The sequence below is a fragment of the Vicia villosa genome, unplaced genomic scaffold, assembly GCF_029867415.1.
Source record: "Vicia villosa cultivar HV-30 ecotype Madison, WI unplaced genomic scaffold, Vvil1.0 ctg.000024F_1_1, whole genome shotgun sequence".
NCBI lineage: Eukaryota > Viridiplantae > Streptophyta > Magnoliopsida > Fabales > Fabaceae > Vicia > Vicia villosa.
In genome coordinates this window covers 276,705-291,621 of record NW_026704956.1, presented here as the reverse complement: position 1 = coordinate 291,621, position 14,917 = coordinate 276,705, and the positions used below count along the sequence as shown (strand labels likewise).

The 14,917-nt window shown below is 35.3% G+C and overlaps 1 protein-coding gene across 2 annotated transcripts; it reads left to right on the top strand.

Annotated features, from left to right (window-relative positions):
- Window positions 1-5,323: 5,323 nt before the first annotated feature.
- On the top strand, window positions 5,324-9,901 carry LOC131622078 (protein STICHEL-like 2). Of its 2 annotated transcripts, none has more exons than XM_058893122.1 (6): window positions 5,324-5,819; window positions 6,223-7,772; window positions 7,864-8,074; window positions 8,189-8,359; window positions 8,590-8,784; window positions 8,926-9,901. In XM_058893122.1, the coding sequence occupies exons 2-6, from the start codon at window positions 6,258-6,260 to the stop codon at window positions 9,504-9,506; spliced, it is 2,673 nt and encodes an 890-aa protein (XP_058749105.1). In that variant the 5' UTR covers window positions 5,324-5,819; window positions 6,223-6,257; the 3' UTR covers window positions 9,507-9,901. The 2 variants fall into 2 exon arrangements, with proteins under 2 accessions (XP_058749105.1, XP_058749104.1); XM_058893121.1 differs by having other exon boundaries at window positions 5,324-6,021.
- Window positions 9,902-14,917: the final 5,016 nt, after the last annotated feature.

Genomic DNA, 14,917 nt, shown 5'->3' with positions numbered 1-14,917 from the left:
GTGCGCGGAACCCCCTCACTGCCTGCTGCTCCGCCATCCTTTTTTAGTTAGAACCAGTTGAAGGAAGGCGCCTAGCTCAAAATTTTAAAAATATCAAGAAATTAGCAATTTAAAAAAATAGAAATACCAGAAATTTCGAAATTTCCGCTATTATTATGGGTACCAGAAAATTTTAAAATCCGGTATGAATATTAGTAAATGAATATACCAGAAATTTATAAATTTCCAGTATATTCTATCGGAAAATTTAAATTTACGGTAGAATACACCGGAAATTTCCTAATTTCTAGTAGAATATATCGGAAATTTAACAGAAATACCGTAAAACTTACTTGATTTTGCAAAATTTCTGGTAGAATAAGTCAGAAATTTCTAAATTTCCAGTAGAATATATCGGAAATTTCACAAAAAATACCGTAAAACTTACTTGATTTCGCAAAATTTCTGGTATTTAAACGAGATTTCTGGTATGCTCTGAAAATTTGAAAAATCTGGTGGGCTACGTGAATTTACAAGAACGTAATCATAATAGACAATTTCTTTATCCACCCCCTGTGGTGAGAACCCCTACTGAAAACCCTAAAATACCCTTTTTATTTCATAGATGCATCTCCGAAATCACCCATTTTCTATTATTTCGGAGATGCATATCCGAAAACACCCATTTTTTGGGTGTTTTCAAATATGCATCTCCGAAATCACTTAATTTCCAATTTAAACGTTGGATTTAAAATGTCAGGTGTTTTTTTATGCGGGATTGAATTTTATTTTTCATGAAGTGAGACGGGCGGAAACGACGGGTCCGGATAGTTCAAAATGTGGGCGTATGATTAGAAAAACCTACGGACTTCCATGTGCTTGTATACTTTCTAAAAAGATGAAGCTGAATTCCCCGATACGCGTGGATGAAGTAATCGATCATTGGAAAAAGCTTCGTTTTGATGATTTCAAATCGGCAAAAGAGGGTGAATCCAAAATTACCATCACCGACGAGTTGGAAGAGATAATGGATAAGTTTTCTAAAGGGGATGACACTGTAAAATTGCACATAAAAGAACAATTGCGAAAAATTGCATTTCCGGAGACCACCGATTTGAAACCTCCATCTCAACCGGTTAAAACCAAAGGTGCTCCTAAAAAGGCGAAAACTTCCTAAGATGACACATAAACTAAACAAGATCCTTCTTATTGTGAACATGTTTATGTATTGATCCCGGATTCACCCACATCAAAGTCCAAGTGTAGTGCTAACAAAGGAGCACGTATTTCAAAGCCGCCTCACACACCTCCGATTAAAAAACCTCTGATGATCTACATTGATGAGATGCCGCTATTTATGCACAAATATATTGATAATATAGTTGATGTGGGTACCGATGGTAATTGTGGGTATCGAGTCGTTGCCGGTTTGCTCGGAAAAGGAGAAGAAAATCACACGCTTATTCGACGGGCACTTATTTCGGAGTTGACTTCGCATAGGGACATCTACGACCGACTTTATGAGAAACAAGAAAACTTTGATAAAGTTCATGATTACTTAGTTCCATCACTAACCGGTTACGCACAGGTTTCAAAGTGGATATCATTCCCCGAGATGGGCCATCTTAGAGAAAGACCGGGTGTGTGTCGATTTGACGAGATTTGGCTTTTCGGAGACATTTTTCCACTTCATAGTCGTCCACCTTTAGACGCGTCCGGCCGCATCATTTGTATCGGGTATCTAAGATCGCACCATTTTGTGCAAGTTTTTTTGAAACCGGGGTGTCCTATTCCGACTACATCTTGTCAGTGGACGGTCCATCACATAAAAGAGGCGGATATTTGGCCGAATCTTTTTGTTGAAAGAATGGTGAAGTTCAAAGAAATGATGAAGCAAGAGAGGGAGGAAAATAGAGAGAAGTCAAAGAATTTACCAGTTTTAGATTTAAGCGCCAACGGATCGTTCAGGGAATTTTAGATTAGACGGGATCTTTTTTTGTATGTATTAATCGGGTTTGTGACATTTTTTGTATGTATTGTCGTGACGAATATAAAACCAAATCGATTCAATACATACATAATATACCTATATTTAATGTTATTAATGTTTATGTCATTCAATTGTTGTTGTCAGTTTGATTGTTGTCATTTGGCGCACTTGGTAATCGATCAAAACAGACTGCACAAAATATATTGCTCTGGTTCTGTTTCTGTCTCTGTAAAATTCAGAAGTGCACTTCCGAAAATTTAATGCTTCAGGGCTTATTTCGGAAATGCATTTTCGAAACATCCACTGATTGCAAGATAAGGTTTGTTGGGTCATTATTACTCCAAGAAGTATATAAATAATGCCTCTATAGATTTCTATAAACTTCAAGCCACAAACAAAAATGACTCAAACCTACCCCCACCTTGCTTTTGTCTACTTCAGCAGTGGTTATCTGATGCCACTTTAATTTAGGTTCTCGCGAGACACGCCACTCGCGGAGTTGATACCGACGCTCAACTCTCTTTTGCAATACCCAGAAAATCAGAAGGTTGTCAAGCTTGAGTGTCGCTCGCCGTCACTTGATGACGAGAGAGACGTCCAGTTCACCCCATTCGAGGTCAAGAACGACGAAGATTTAGCGGTTATGTGGTCAACTTTTGACCGATTTTCTTCGAAGGGTCCGATCGAGTTGGATGCAAAACTTCAAAGATCGGGAGCCGACGTTATCAAAATGTTGACCCCTCAACTACCCTTGTTAAACAATATGTAACTTTAAGTTTATGTTGATCTATCTTTGTAATTTTGATTATTTATGATAAATTGGAGCTTTGTTGGTTTGTTCTTTGCTTTTCTGCATCAGACAATATTTCGGAAGTGCATCTCCGAAGTACCCTTAGGGGTGATTTCCGACGTGCACTTCCGAAGTCTTTTTATTTCTGAAAAAAAGGTTATTTCGGAAGTGCATCTCCGAATTCATCTTTTTTTTCTAAAAAATAGGGTGATTTCGGAAGTGCATCTCCGAAATCACTTTTTTTCAAAATAAAAATGCATTCGGAGATACAATTCTGAAATATAAGGACAGTTAAGGAATTTCGTCGCGGATTCCTAAAAAGATAGGGGGTGGATAAAAAAATTGTCTAATAATATTTAGTTGGACATTTTGGTATTTTCATAGGTTTGAGGGCCATATGTTTAATATGGGGGATGGCATCTAATTTCTCCTTTCAAAGAGAGACATATCTTAAGCCATGTCATGTTAGCTGATCATATGTTTTGAGCATCTTTACGGCTTTACCTAAACTTGTTAGGTTATCTTAATTTTTTCTCTTGATTCCTTTAAGTTTTTTTTTTTAAAGTAAAAAAGTCAGTTGGAGAATTAATTGAATATATACATTCATCAAAACTAGAAAAATCTTTGGTGGCACTGGCAAGGTGACCACACAGAAATTATTGTCTTAAACTTAAACCCAACAATGTACTACCATCATTCAATTAAATCATCACATTTCTGTTGGCAACCATATAATTTCCTAAAATAAATAATCGTATAAAGTAATGCTTAGCTAAACAAAGTACAAAAATAAATGAGAAACCAAATCCTATCAAAATTTGAAATGCAGCAAGCGCTTTAATTCATGGCTTCCTTGCTGGTATATCAAGTACACGAAGATGGTATGAAAACAGTAGCACGGTTTTAAGCATACAACAACTTCACTGCACGCTTAGTAGGACCGTGACCTAACCTATCAATTAAATACTAAATTCTTTTGTCACAGTTTAACACCGCGCCTCATTTACAGAGAGTTAGTACTGCAGTAATGGATTTACTACTGCTAAATATATAGTGTAGGTCTGCCCTTGCAGTTTGGAGCCACGAGCTATAGTATATTTGTAGAATTTGGTGTTAAGATTTAAGGGATTCATAAAAGACTGAACTGGTAATAGGTTCGATTATGCAAGAGTTACATTGATAAAACATAGAAGAATTTAATATACTTTGTATCTTATACATTCATCAATTTGTTGGCCCAAATATTAATAACACTCAACTATCATTAATTTGAAAATAAATATAACTATTAAATTGACATTGACATCTCTATAATTATAATTGTTCTTTAATGCAACCATAAATAGTTGAAGTAAGTATGTGGTGTGAAATCTGAACTGGTATTGCTGATCTTCGATACTATGGCGCAGAGTGAACCTATAAATTAACGTTATTACGTTCAAATTAGTTTAAAATTCAAGATAATTGTACTATAAAATAGAAAGTGTACATTGACTTTTCATGTGAGATTACTTTTATACTTTAATTTTTTATACTTTAAGTTGAATAAGATGAATTTGACATTTCGTGTGACATTACTTTTAAATCTACTGTTGAATGAAGTGAATTTAGTCTATGTTTCCAAATTTTGATTTTCACGATCAAAACTCACGTTTTGAATCCATGGTGAGCAAAATTTACTCTTAATAGCTTTTATTGATCTGGACGTTTGTAGTTGAGCCTTTGATCGGCCAAAGCAATAATTATAAAATTTGTATCAATCTTATTTAAATTTATACATATATAAATTTTAATAACAATTTTTTGTATAAACAAATAAGAATGTATTAAAATGCTGCATTAGAGGTGCTTAACCCAAATACAACCAAGAAAATCACGCATTAGGGGTGCTTAACCCAAATACAACCAAGAAAACCAGATCGAAATATACACCAATCAGCTAAAAAAGAAAACCTACACGAAAGCGGATAACCGCTAACCAACCACATGTTTTTATAACTATAAATAATATTTATTTATGAATTTTTTACTATTATTATAATTTTTTATATTTGTAAATTTAAGGTAGATTAATATATATTTAAAAATTAAAGAGATTTCTCAACCATTTTAAGAAATTTCTCGACGAGAGTAATTTTCTTATTTAATATAATAATATTAATATAGAGATACTCTCTCCGTCTCATAAAAAGTGTCATATATGAGCAATGCACGGTTCTTAAGAAAATGATTAAATGCGTTGGTTTTGATGAAAAAACTAATATCATTTACTATAATACCTCTATTAATTATAGTTGACTAAAGAAAAAGTTAATGACTAGGAGTATAATATAGAAAAAATAATAATAAAATGATACATTGAAATTGTAAATGGACAATTATTTTGAGACATAAAAAAAATGTAAAAGAGACCCTTTTTATAAGACGGAGCGAGTATTATTATTAACAAAATTCATCTACCTAAATATTTTTTTGAACTCAAGGAAACTCTAATTTTATAAGATATATATACATTACTAAAGACAAAGAAAAATACATTTTGATTTTGATATAAAGAAAGAAACATAAAGATGCATGGGGAAGTGAAATATGAATAGCTACCAGCTAGTAGTACAAGAAGCAATGTTGGAACGTGTAATCGACTATTGCCCACACAAACTGTAGAAGAAGCCGACCGCAGTCACATCATATCTTCCCCTCAACTAAATTAACCGAAACTTTTCCAGCCATAAATTACCATAAAGCCCCCCTCCTCCCTTTTAATACCCCGAAAAGAATGGCTCACTGGCCGAGACAAACTCCTCTCACCAGTCACCCACAACCACCGACCTGTCACGCTGAAACTCTCTGCCTCACGCCAAACTCCTCCTCACATCCCATGCCGTGACTAACACACCACCATCGCATTTATGTCATTTACCATTTTGCCACTCCACCACTCTTCATTACTAGTCTCACACTCACACGTTAATTCGTTCATTCAACTCAACACCCGCTTTCTACGCTACCCTTCATTTTCCCAAGAGATTTTCCATTTTTCTATTATTTTTCTATTGCAAGGTTTCCGTGTCTTTTTCCCTTTTTTTCAAACTCTCTTGTTTCTTCTCCGTTCATAATATTTTATACTCCGGAATCTCTCTTTACTGTTCTATTATTCATTCATTTTTCTTTGTTTTAATATTTTAATATTTCTTATAATAATGCTAACTGATTGAATGTCAATGAAAATTTGATTACTATATCTGTTTTTCTCTTTCCGAAGGTACTGCATTTTCTACTCTTGTTCAGTTAGTTACAAGTTTTTCTTTCTAACATCAAATTAATATATTCACAATGAGTTACAGTTAAACTGAATTTTGTATTTAAATCTCCTTTGGATTTTACCTTTTTGCATTTGTATGTTTTTTTTTTTTTTTGGATTTAGAGGTGTAAACTATATGTTGATGTTAAATTTCTCTTTTAGGTTGGGGTTTAAGCCGTTTTCAGTGAAGTCTGATTATGATGGATGAGCGGCGGCATTCTGTTGATATACCGATTTCTAAGACTCTTGTGGCATTGAGGAGAGTGAGGTCATTGAGGGATCCATCAACTAATTCTATGATCAAACGTTCTTCTTTGATTGACAACTTACATTGGGATAACCGTTCCGGAAATGGGATTTCTCTGCTGTTTCCGGAGGATGTTCATGTTTGTGATTCTGATGATAGTGTTGCTTTTAGAACAAGGAGTTCAGGTTTTAAGGAGCAAAGAGAGCTGGATGCTAGTGGTTCAGAATTGCATCACCATGGTCTGTTGAATTCACGGATGTATCAACCAAGTGTTTATGGAAATAAATCGCCTAATGAAAGCTGTGGTAGTAACCATGGTGGTAAAGGATTGGGTATGAATGATTTCGAGGATGGGGAATTAAGCTTTAGAACAACGGGCAGGTCGTCTAAACTAGGGAGAATAGATCGCTTTAAGTCGGCCAAAAAGCCCCCGCGCAAGAGTCAAGTCAAACCATCTGATGTAATGGGAGATACTACTAGCCATTTGAGCAGTCCGTGCCTTTCTGTTCGTGATAGTTTATTGCGCCATGGTTCCTCGGGGTATATGGATCAAGATTTTGATGTTCAAGATAATAGTGATAATGGATGTGGATTAAGTTATTGTTGGTCAAAGTCACCAAGGTTTATAGAGTCGGATATTTGTTGTGAGACAGAAGATCGTCCGTTGATATTGCATTGCGTGGAGGACATGGAACTTCATGAACGTAGAAGCGCGAGACATAGTGGTGGTGAAGTTAGTCCAAATTTGGAAACACCTAGAATGTTTTCAATGAAATTCAGGCCTAAATTATTTGGTGATTTGGTGGGACAAGATGTGGTTGTTAGGTCTCTTTTGGGTGCAATCTCGAGTGGAAGGATAACATCATTTTATCTATTCCATGGTCCACGCGGTACTGGCAAGACATCTGCCTCAAGAATATTTGCTTCTGCGCTGAACTGCGTTGCTGTTGGGGAGCAAAGACCATGTGGTCTGTGTAGAGAATGCATTCTATTCTTTTCAGGAAGAAGTAAAGATGTTAAAGTAGTGGATTCTATGAAAATCAATCAAACAGACCAGGTTAAATCTCTTGTTAAGAATGCGTGTTCTCCTCCAGTTTCGTCAAGTTTTAAGATTTTCATTATCGATGAGTGCCAGTTATTGAACGGGGAGACATGGGCTTGCCTTTCGAATAACCTAGAGAACATTTCTCAACATGTGGTTTTTGTGATGATCACTCCTGATTTGGATAAGCTTCCTCAAAGTGCAGTTTCCCGGGCTCAAAGGTATTACTTTCCAAAGGTTAAAGACGCTGATATTACACGCCGATTAGAAAGAATATGTGCAGAAGAAGGTCTTGATTACGAACAAGCTGCTTTGGACCTAATTGCTGCAAAATCCTCTGGTTCTGTTAGAGATGCCGAAATTATGCTTGATCAGCTAAGTTTGCTTGGAAAAAAGATTAAAGTTTCCTTAGTTTATGAGCTTGTAAGTATAGTGCTTCCGTTCCAAACGTTTTTAATGAAAACATACTTCATGTTTTCCTTAGTGCTAAAGCTTACCATTTGGTGTTATGCAGACTGGGATTGTTTCGGATGATGAATTGTTTGATTTGCTAGATTTGGCCCTATCACCTGACACTTCAAATACAGTTATAAGAGCTCGTGAGCTGATGAGATCGAGAATAGATCCTTCGCAACTTGTGTCCCAGTTAGCAAATCTCATAATGGACATCCTTGCGGGGAAATGTGATTATGAAGCCAGAAGTAGATTTTCTAGTAGATACACATGTAAGTACTCAAGGATAATTTAGCATATTTCTGCAGTCCATGACTGTGTTTTACTGTCTAAACTCTATTCTGTTTGTATCTTCTGTTTCTGATCGGTAATTTTCTCTATCATAGCGGAAGCAGACCTTCAGAAACTAAGCCATGCGTTGAGAATACTCTCCGATGCCGAGAAGCAATTAAGAATTTCAAAAAATCAAACAACGTGGTTCACTGTAGCTCTTCTACAGTTAAGCTCTATTGATTATCCTTCCACAGATGTAAATGGTGCCAAGTTGCTTCTGAGAGGTACATGCAATGGAGATGGGCTTGTTTTTTTTTCCTTTCAGATTGTTTGTTTTTTCAGTTTAATTACTTTGTAGATTTTCAAGTAGGCCCCTGAACTAGCAAAGTTCTAATTAGAAAGATCTTTGGATTTGTTAGTTACTTATAACCAGGTCCTTAAAATAAAAAGTTTTTCATTTTTGTCATTCCTTAATTGGACGTCGATGGTGATTTCTGCGATGCATCATTTACAGGGCAGAGCTTGGAACACCTTTCTACAGGTGGTTGCGAAAACAAGTCATTTAGATTAGTGGCGCACGAGGATCACGAAGGAACACTGGATTCCATATGGTATAGAGCTACCGGGATATGCCAATCTAGTCAGCTCAAAACTTTTCTCAGAAAGAAGGGAAAGTTGTCTTCACTTCATGTTGATCAATCTACTTCTTGTAATTCTTTCCTCATTATGTTACTTTAAAATTATTGCTGTTATATTCTTTGTTTTGCCACACATTCTCTTTGAGAAATTTGCTTGTTACATTGTCTAAATCAATTTTTTTTCTCGCAACTTTCAATACTATCATTTTCAGGTCTTGCTATTGCAGAGTTGGAGTTTGGCAATCGCCGCCATGTATCCAAGGCCGAGAAGTCATGGAAATTGATAGCAAGTTCCTTGCAACGCATATTGGGCTGTAACATTGAGTTGAGGATCACTCATGTACCTCAAACTTCTAATTCACCAAAGAGGTTATCTTTCAACATCTTTAGTTGTGCGCGCGAAATACAAGAAAGTGAAATAGACTATGCTGATCACACTTCTCAAAAATCCATGATGAAGAATACAACACTATCATCTTCCTCTGATTGTGGATCCCAGGAGCCACCACTGAAGTCTTATGAAGGAATGGATGTCATAACGACTCTGAGGAGTTGCGAAGGGAACTTGCTCAGCTCGAGAGAAAGATTTTTGAATAGGTCTTCTTCTCTAGAAACTATGAGAGCATCATGTTCTAGAGTTGATTCTTACAATGAAGAGGGACACAGCAGTGCACATTTAGTTACATATGTTCCCAATTCAGACAATCAGTCTAACTGTTTTCCTCAAGCTCTCTGGCTTCAAAAGAAGTCCCCAGCTTCACATTCATCCAAATTGTCATTTCAGGGTATCTAAAAATAGAAAGATTTTGCTTTTTATATCCAGAGTTGTACATGTTTTGAGACATATATATACCTAAGCTGATTAATCCTGCATTTTCTGCAGTAGCTTTAAATGTTTGCATTATTAATACTATTGGTGATGCTTCTGTTATTATACAGTCATAACCTACTATAGTCTACATAGTATCAGACACCTCTGAAAAAAAGTGTGTTCGTGTCCGTGTCAGGCACATGAACCGACAATTATGATTACGTTTTATTTATTTATTTTTTTAAACTATTATTGGAATTGTTGGACCACAAGTTCATAACAATGTAGCTGCCTATGTGGTGTATACATAACTGGTGTATACATAACTGTTGTTGATGAACGTGCCTTCTTTGCCTGACTTTTACAGGAAGCAAAAACAAATTGTTTTTCTTTTTTAGTACAAAACTTGTATCAAAAAGATCAGTGTCTTGTCTGCTGCTAGGGAGGATAGTGACCTTGCATAAATTCTGGTAGTTGTACTGATGTTATACTTATTGTCTTGCTTGAATTTATGTAACTAACAAAATTGAAGTCTTCCTTTAATATTTTGGGAGGTTAGATCCAGTTTGCACTCTATTTCAACTACTAGTTATTATTTTCTGAAAGAACTTTTTATAATTAGCCAATTTTTCCAATCTACCATACTTCTTAAAACATATCCTTAAATATCATATTTTCTTGTTGTTACAAAAAAAAACTTGGTGTATATATATAGTTTTTTTTTCAACATTTATTTAAAAATTGATGTGTATATTTATAATACTCTTAAAAATAATATAATTCATCTCATATATAATCGACTTCACTTATGAACTTAACGAGTCGAACTATGTATAATTTAAATTCAGCTCACTTAGTTAACAAACTTAGTTTTTAGCTCATATTTAATTCATTTGGTTCATAAACCTAGTTCAACAATTTAATTGCAGAACCGAGTTCCAAACTATTTTCGAGTTGGTTCGGTTCATTGTCAGTCCTAAGTTCTTTCCTCATAATAACCATCACATAATATTACACCTTAAGGGAAAACAATTTATTCATGCCCTTAAATGTACATTTAACATCAGGGGACATTACCATAGGGTAGTCCTTTGCGTTAACTTTCCAAGTCTTTGAACCGCGCGTCAAACAGTGTTACGGAACTCCAGATACTGTTAGAACAAGAAATGTTCTGATCAATATTCTTAGTTTTGATGATAACATTATATATGAATTTTGTATAAGACAATGTGGTACTCTAATTCTTTACGTTTTCCATTTCAGGAAAAGTCTAAAATCAGCGTTCAGAAGCTCTGACCCAGAAGATCTGGATGGCTTCATCAGAACATGATCTGGTAGACATCAAAAGATGGTCTTGAAGAAATCAGAACATGACCTGGAAAGCATCAGAAGATGGCAGTCAGAAGTAAGGCTCTGAAGATCTGATGGTATCACGCTCCAAAGCACTTCCATAGTCTGTTGACTGAAGTTGCATCTGCACCAAAGCTGAAGACTCTGATATTCAAACGTTAATCCAATAGTCTGAGTCCAGAAGTAAGTACAAGATGAAAAGGCTATAACGTCAAATCTGTCTGACTGACAAAAGGAACATTAGAAGCTACAAGAGGCAAAGTCACCAAAAGCAGTTGAAGCATGGCTCGAGGTAGTTGACAAAAGAGTGAAACATTAAATGCAGCAGTGTACTATTCACGCAAAGCATTAAATGCGCTCAACGGTCACATTTTCTCGCTGCCTATATATAGAAGTTCTGATGGCTGAAGCAAACAACTTTCTCACTCTAAGTACAGAAACGCTGTCAAAACGCTATCACACAAAATCAAAGAAGAACTTCATCTTCAACCTCACAAATTTGTAATATCTTAGTGAGTGTTTAGAACTTAAACTTGAGAGAAAATCACTTGGTGATTATAGCTTATTAAGAAGTAATTTAATCTCTTGTAATATTTATTTTACATTGATTGTAAAAGGAAGTTCCTAGAGTGATCAAATTGTGATCTGTATACTCTATAAGACTTAGAAGTTGTCCAAGTGGAGAACCATTGTAATCAAGATTGATTAGTGGATTAAATCCTCAGTTGAGGTAAATCACTCTGTCAGGGGTGGACTGGAGTAGTTTAGTTAACAACGAAACAGGATAAAAATAACCGTGTGATTTATTTTTTTATCTACTATTTTTTGAAACAACCCTTATTCAAACCCCCCCCCCCCCCACATTTCTAAGTGTTTTTCACTCCTTCAGATACACGATATTCAATTTTGCAATTTTCCACAAAAAAAGTGGTAACCAGTTACACTAAAAGATTAATCGGCTACAGGCTCAAAAATCAGCCGAGATACTTATTTTTCACCATTGGAGATCTTCCGGACCTCTGATTTCGATTTTGAAAAAAAAAACCTCGACCTTAGAATTTGACATACTATGATTATCCAATGATTAGAAAAACAAATTCACAATATATCACAAATTGACATCAATAAAATAACCATTTTTCAAAGTTTTCAGGTTATGTTTTCAAAGCTTCGACAACACAAAAATGGAAATAAAAAAAATCATAATTCAATTACCAACTCATGTATAAAAATCAGTATATAAGGGAGCACGAAATTCATATTCATAAGCATTAAACATCATATAATTTTCATATTCACACATCACAATAAGATATTAAAATTAAAACAAACATAATTAAAAATCCTATTGGAGGGTGAGGATCACTCTCTACTCCATCATGTCATACACCCATACAAGAGCAATCTCCCACCTTACCTTAGATTCCTAGCAGCAAAATTGAATTTAGATGAGACTAGGTGTTCTTCCTTCTTCAAGCTCTAGTCTTCTTCTACCAAACTCTTGTCTTTTTCTCTTTTTTAGTGTCTGCACCAATTAGAATTAGGGCTCTAAATTTATTTTAACCTAATTATTTCAACTCTTCTATTTTTCTTCATTTTACTTATTCACCTCTTATTCTTTATTCCTCTTATTTTCTCTTATTCTTATTTTAACCTCATTCTTCATATTATCCCAATTTTCTTATTTATTTTAATTAATAAAAAATACTAATATTCTAGTTATTTTTAATTACTTTGCCAAACACTCATATTTTTCAACCCCCCAATACCATTACACCCCGAAACAACACATATAAACATGTAAATTTATTTAATTAACCATATAATAATTAAACAAATACACAAATAATTCAAATAAATTAATTATTTGAATTTGGGGTATTACAACTCTCCCCTATTTAGATAATTTTTGCCCTCGAAAATTAACTGAAGAAAACAGAGTCGTATATGATTCCCTCGTCTGACTCTCTAGCTCCCAAGTTATGCTCCCACCATCAGGTCCTCCCCACACTACCTTTTCCAATGCTATCTCCTTGCCTCTCAAGTGTTTCACCTCTCGATCTTTTATAGTCAAGTTCTCTCTAACTTGCGCATCATCCACCTGAATCACATGAGATGGATCTAGAATGTACTTCCTCAACTGAAACACATGAAAGAAATCACCATCATTCACTTTATCTGATTTAATATCATGCTTCACTTTGAGTGATTTAACATCCACACTCACAATAGCTTTAGGAAACATATTCGGGTGCACCATATCTAATACCTCCAACAACATAAAAACAATGTGAAAACTCAAACTATCAGGACAATCCAAAGGTACACATTTGGACCACACCAAAGTTTGTCCGGAGATGCATATCCGGTTTCAACGTTCATTTTTCAACTCATAAAACAATAATTGAGTGCATGGGATATTTCAGAGATACATCTCCGCATACACCCTAATAGTATTCGGAGATGCATCTCCGAACCATATTTTTTATAAAATGAGGTGAATCTCATAAAAAAAAGATTAATGTGATTTTAAGTGTGTCCGGAGATGTATCTCTAAATGTATGAAGGACATTTTTGAATTTTAAAAGTGTGAAAAGTAGGGCGGAAAAAGCATCCTCTTTCTTTCTCTATTTTTTTTATGGGGAAAGAGCATTCACTTTCACTTCTAACCTATAGTGTTTTTTATTGGTTTTTTATAAGTTTTATTAGAGTATTTGGCAATCCCGGAAAGTCTTAACGCTTGGTTGCATGTGAAGTATAAGAGATGGTAGTAACATCATGATAATGAATGAACCTTCGCTTCGAAGGATATAAGGAGGTTGTTTGTGGGCCCCTCAAAGACAAGGTACGTATGCTATAAATGTTAAAAATCTCATGTTGCCCAATGTTAAACAATGTGATGAAAGGGTAATAAGAGAGCTTTTGAGGTTGCAGCGGTGGAAAGTATTTTATAGGTCTCATTAATGAAGGAAATTATGGAGGATAAGATGACGTGGAAAAAGGAGCACAATGAAATTTATAGTGTTAGATCGGGATATCGACTGTGGAGGAAATCATAAATGAATCGTGGATATGAAAGGGTGGAGAAGGATTGGTGTAACTTGTGGAATATTAAAGCACCGCTTCGTGTCAAGCATATATTGTGGAGGATTTGTAGGGATTGTTTACCTACGCGTTCCAGACTCCGACAACATTGGGTTCAGTGCCCACAGAGTGTTAGCTTTGCAAGAGTAATAATGAAGATGATTGCCATATTTTGTTTTGGTGTAGTGCTACTAACCAATGTTGGAGGGCAACATGTTTGTCCACTATTATAGATCCTCGTTTAACATCATTTATCGATGCGAAGTCCATTATTTTTTATATTTATAGTAAGGAGGATAGAAAAGTCGTGGGTAGAATGGCGGTAATGATGGATGTGATTTGGAGAAATAGAAATGATAAGGTGTGGAATGATGAGCAAAAGGAAACGCTGAAACTCGATATGGTTATGGTTTGTCATTGGCAAAATTGGTTCGTAACTCAATAAGTTTGAACTAACAATAATATGCAACAACAACCGTTGACTTGGCAACCGCTGACTTGGCAACCGCCGATTGTTGGGTGGTTCAAATGCAATGTTGATGCCGATTTTAATATTCCGAGAGGTACCACTAATAGGAGCTGGTGTGTGCGAGATCACTTTGGTCGCTTTATAATTGCAGGTACAACGTGAGACTTTAGTACTCAGTCTGTCATAAAAGCAGAAGTCATGGCCCTTAAAGCAGCAGTCCAGGAAGTTGTAGCTTTAAATATGCAAAAGGTTTTTTCGAAAGTGATTCTCATCCGGTGGTTTAAGCCTTTCGGTCCAAAGCATATGGTAGCTCTGAGTTTAGTTTAATTATTCTTTCCTTCCAACAATTGTTACAGTTTTATGATAGCTTTGAGGTTAAGTTTATAAAACCCAAACGAATTCGATTATCTACTGAGTAGGAAAGGCGGCCAATTTTTATCTAAGCATAGTACTTTTATTTGGTTCCTCCATATATTAAATGTATTAAACT

Excerpts from the sequence above, each read along its gene's own strand:
- LOC131622078 (XM_058893122.1), top strand. The coding sequence starts at position 6,258 with ATGATGGATGAGCGGCGGCATTCTGTTGATATACCGATTTCTAAGACT. Across the intron at positions 8,360-8,589 it reads TGCCAAGTTGCTTCTGAGAG|GGCAGAGCTTGGAACACCTT; the intron begins GTACATGCAATG and ends CATCATTTACAG. Across the intron at positions 8,785-8,925 it reads TGTTGATCAATCTACTTCTT|GTCTTGCTATTGCAGAGTTG; the intron begins GTAATTCTTTCC and ends TATCATTTTCAG.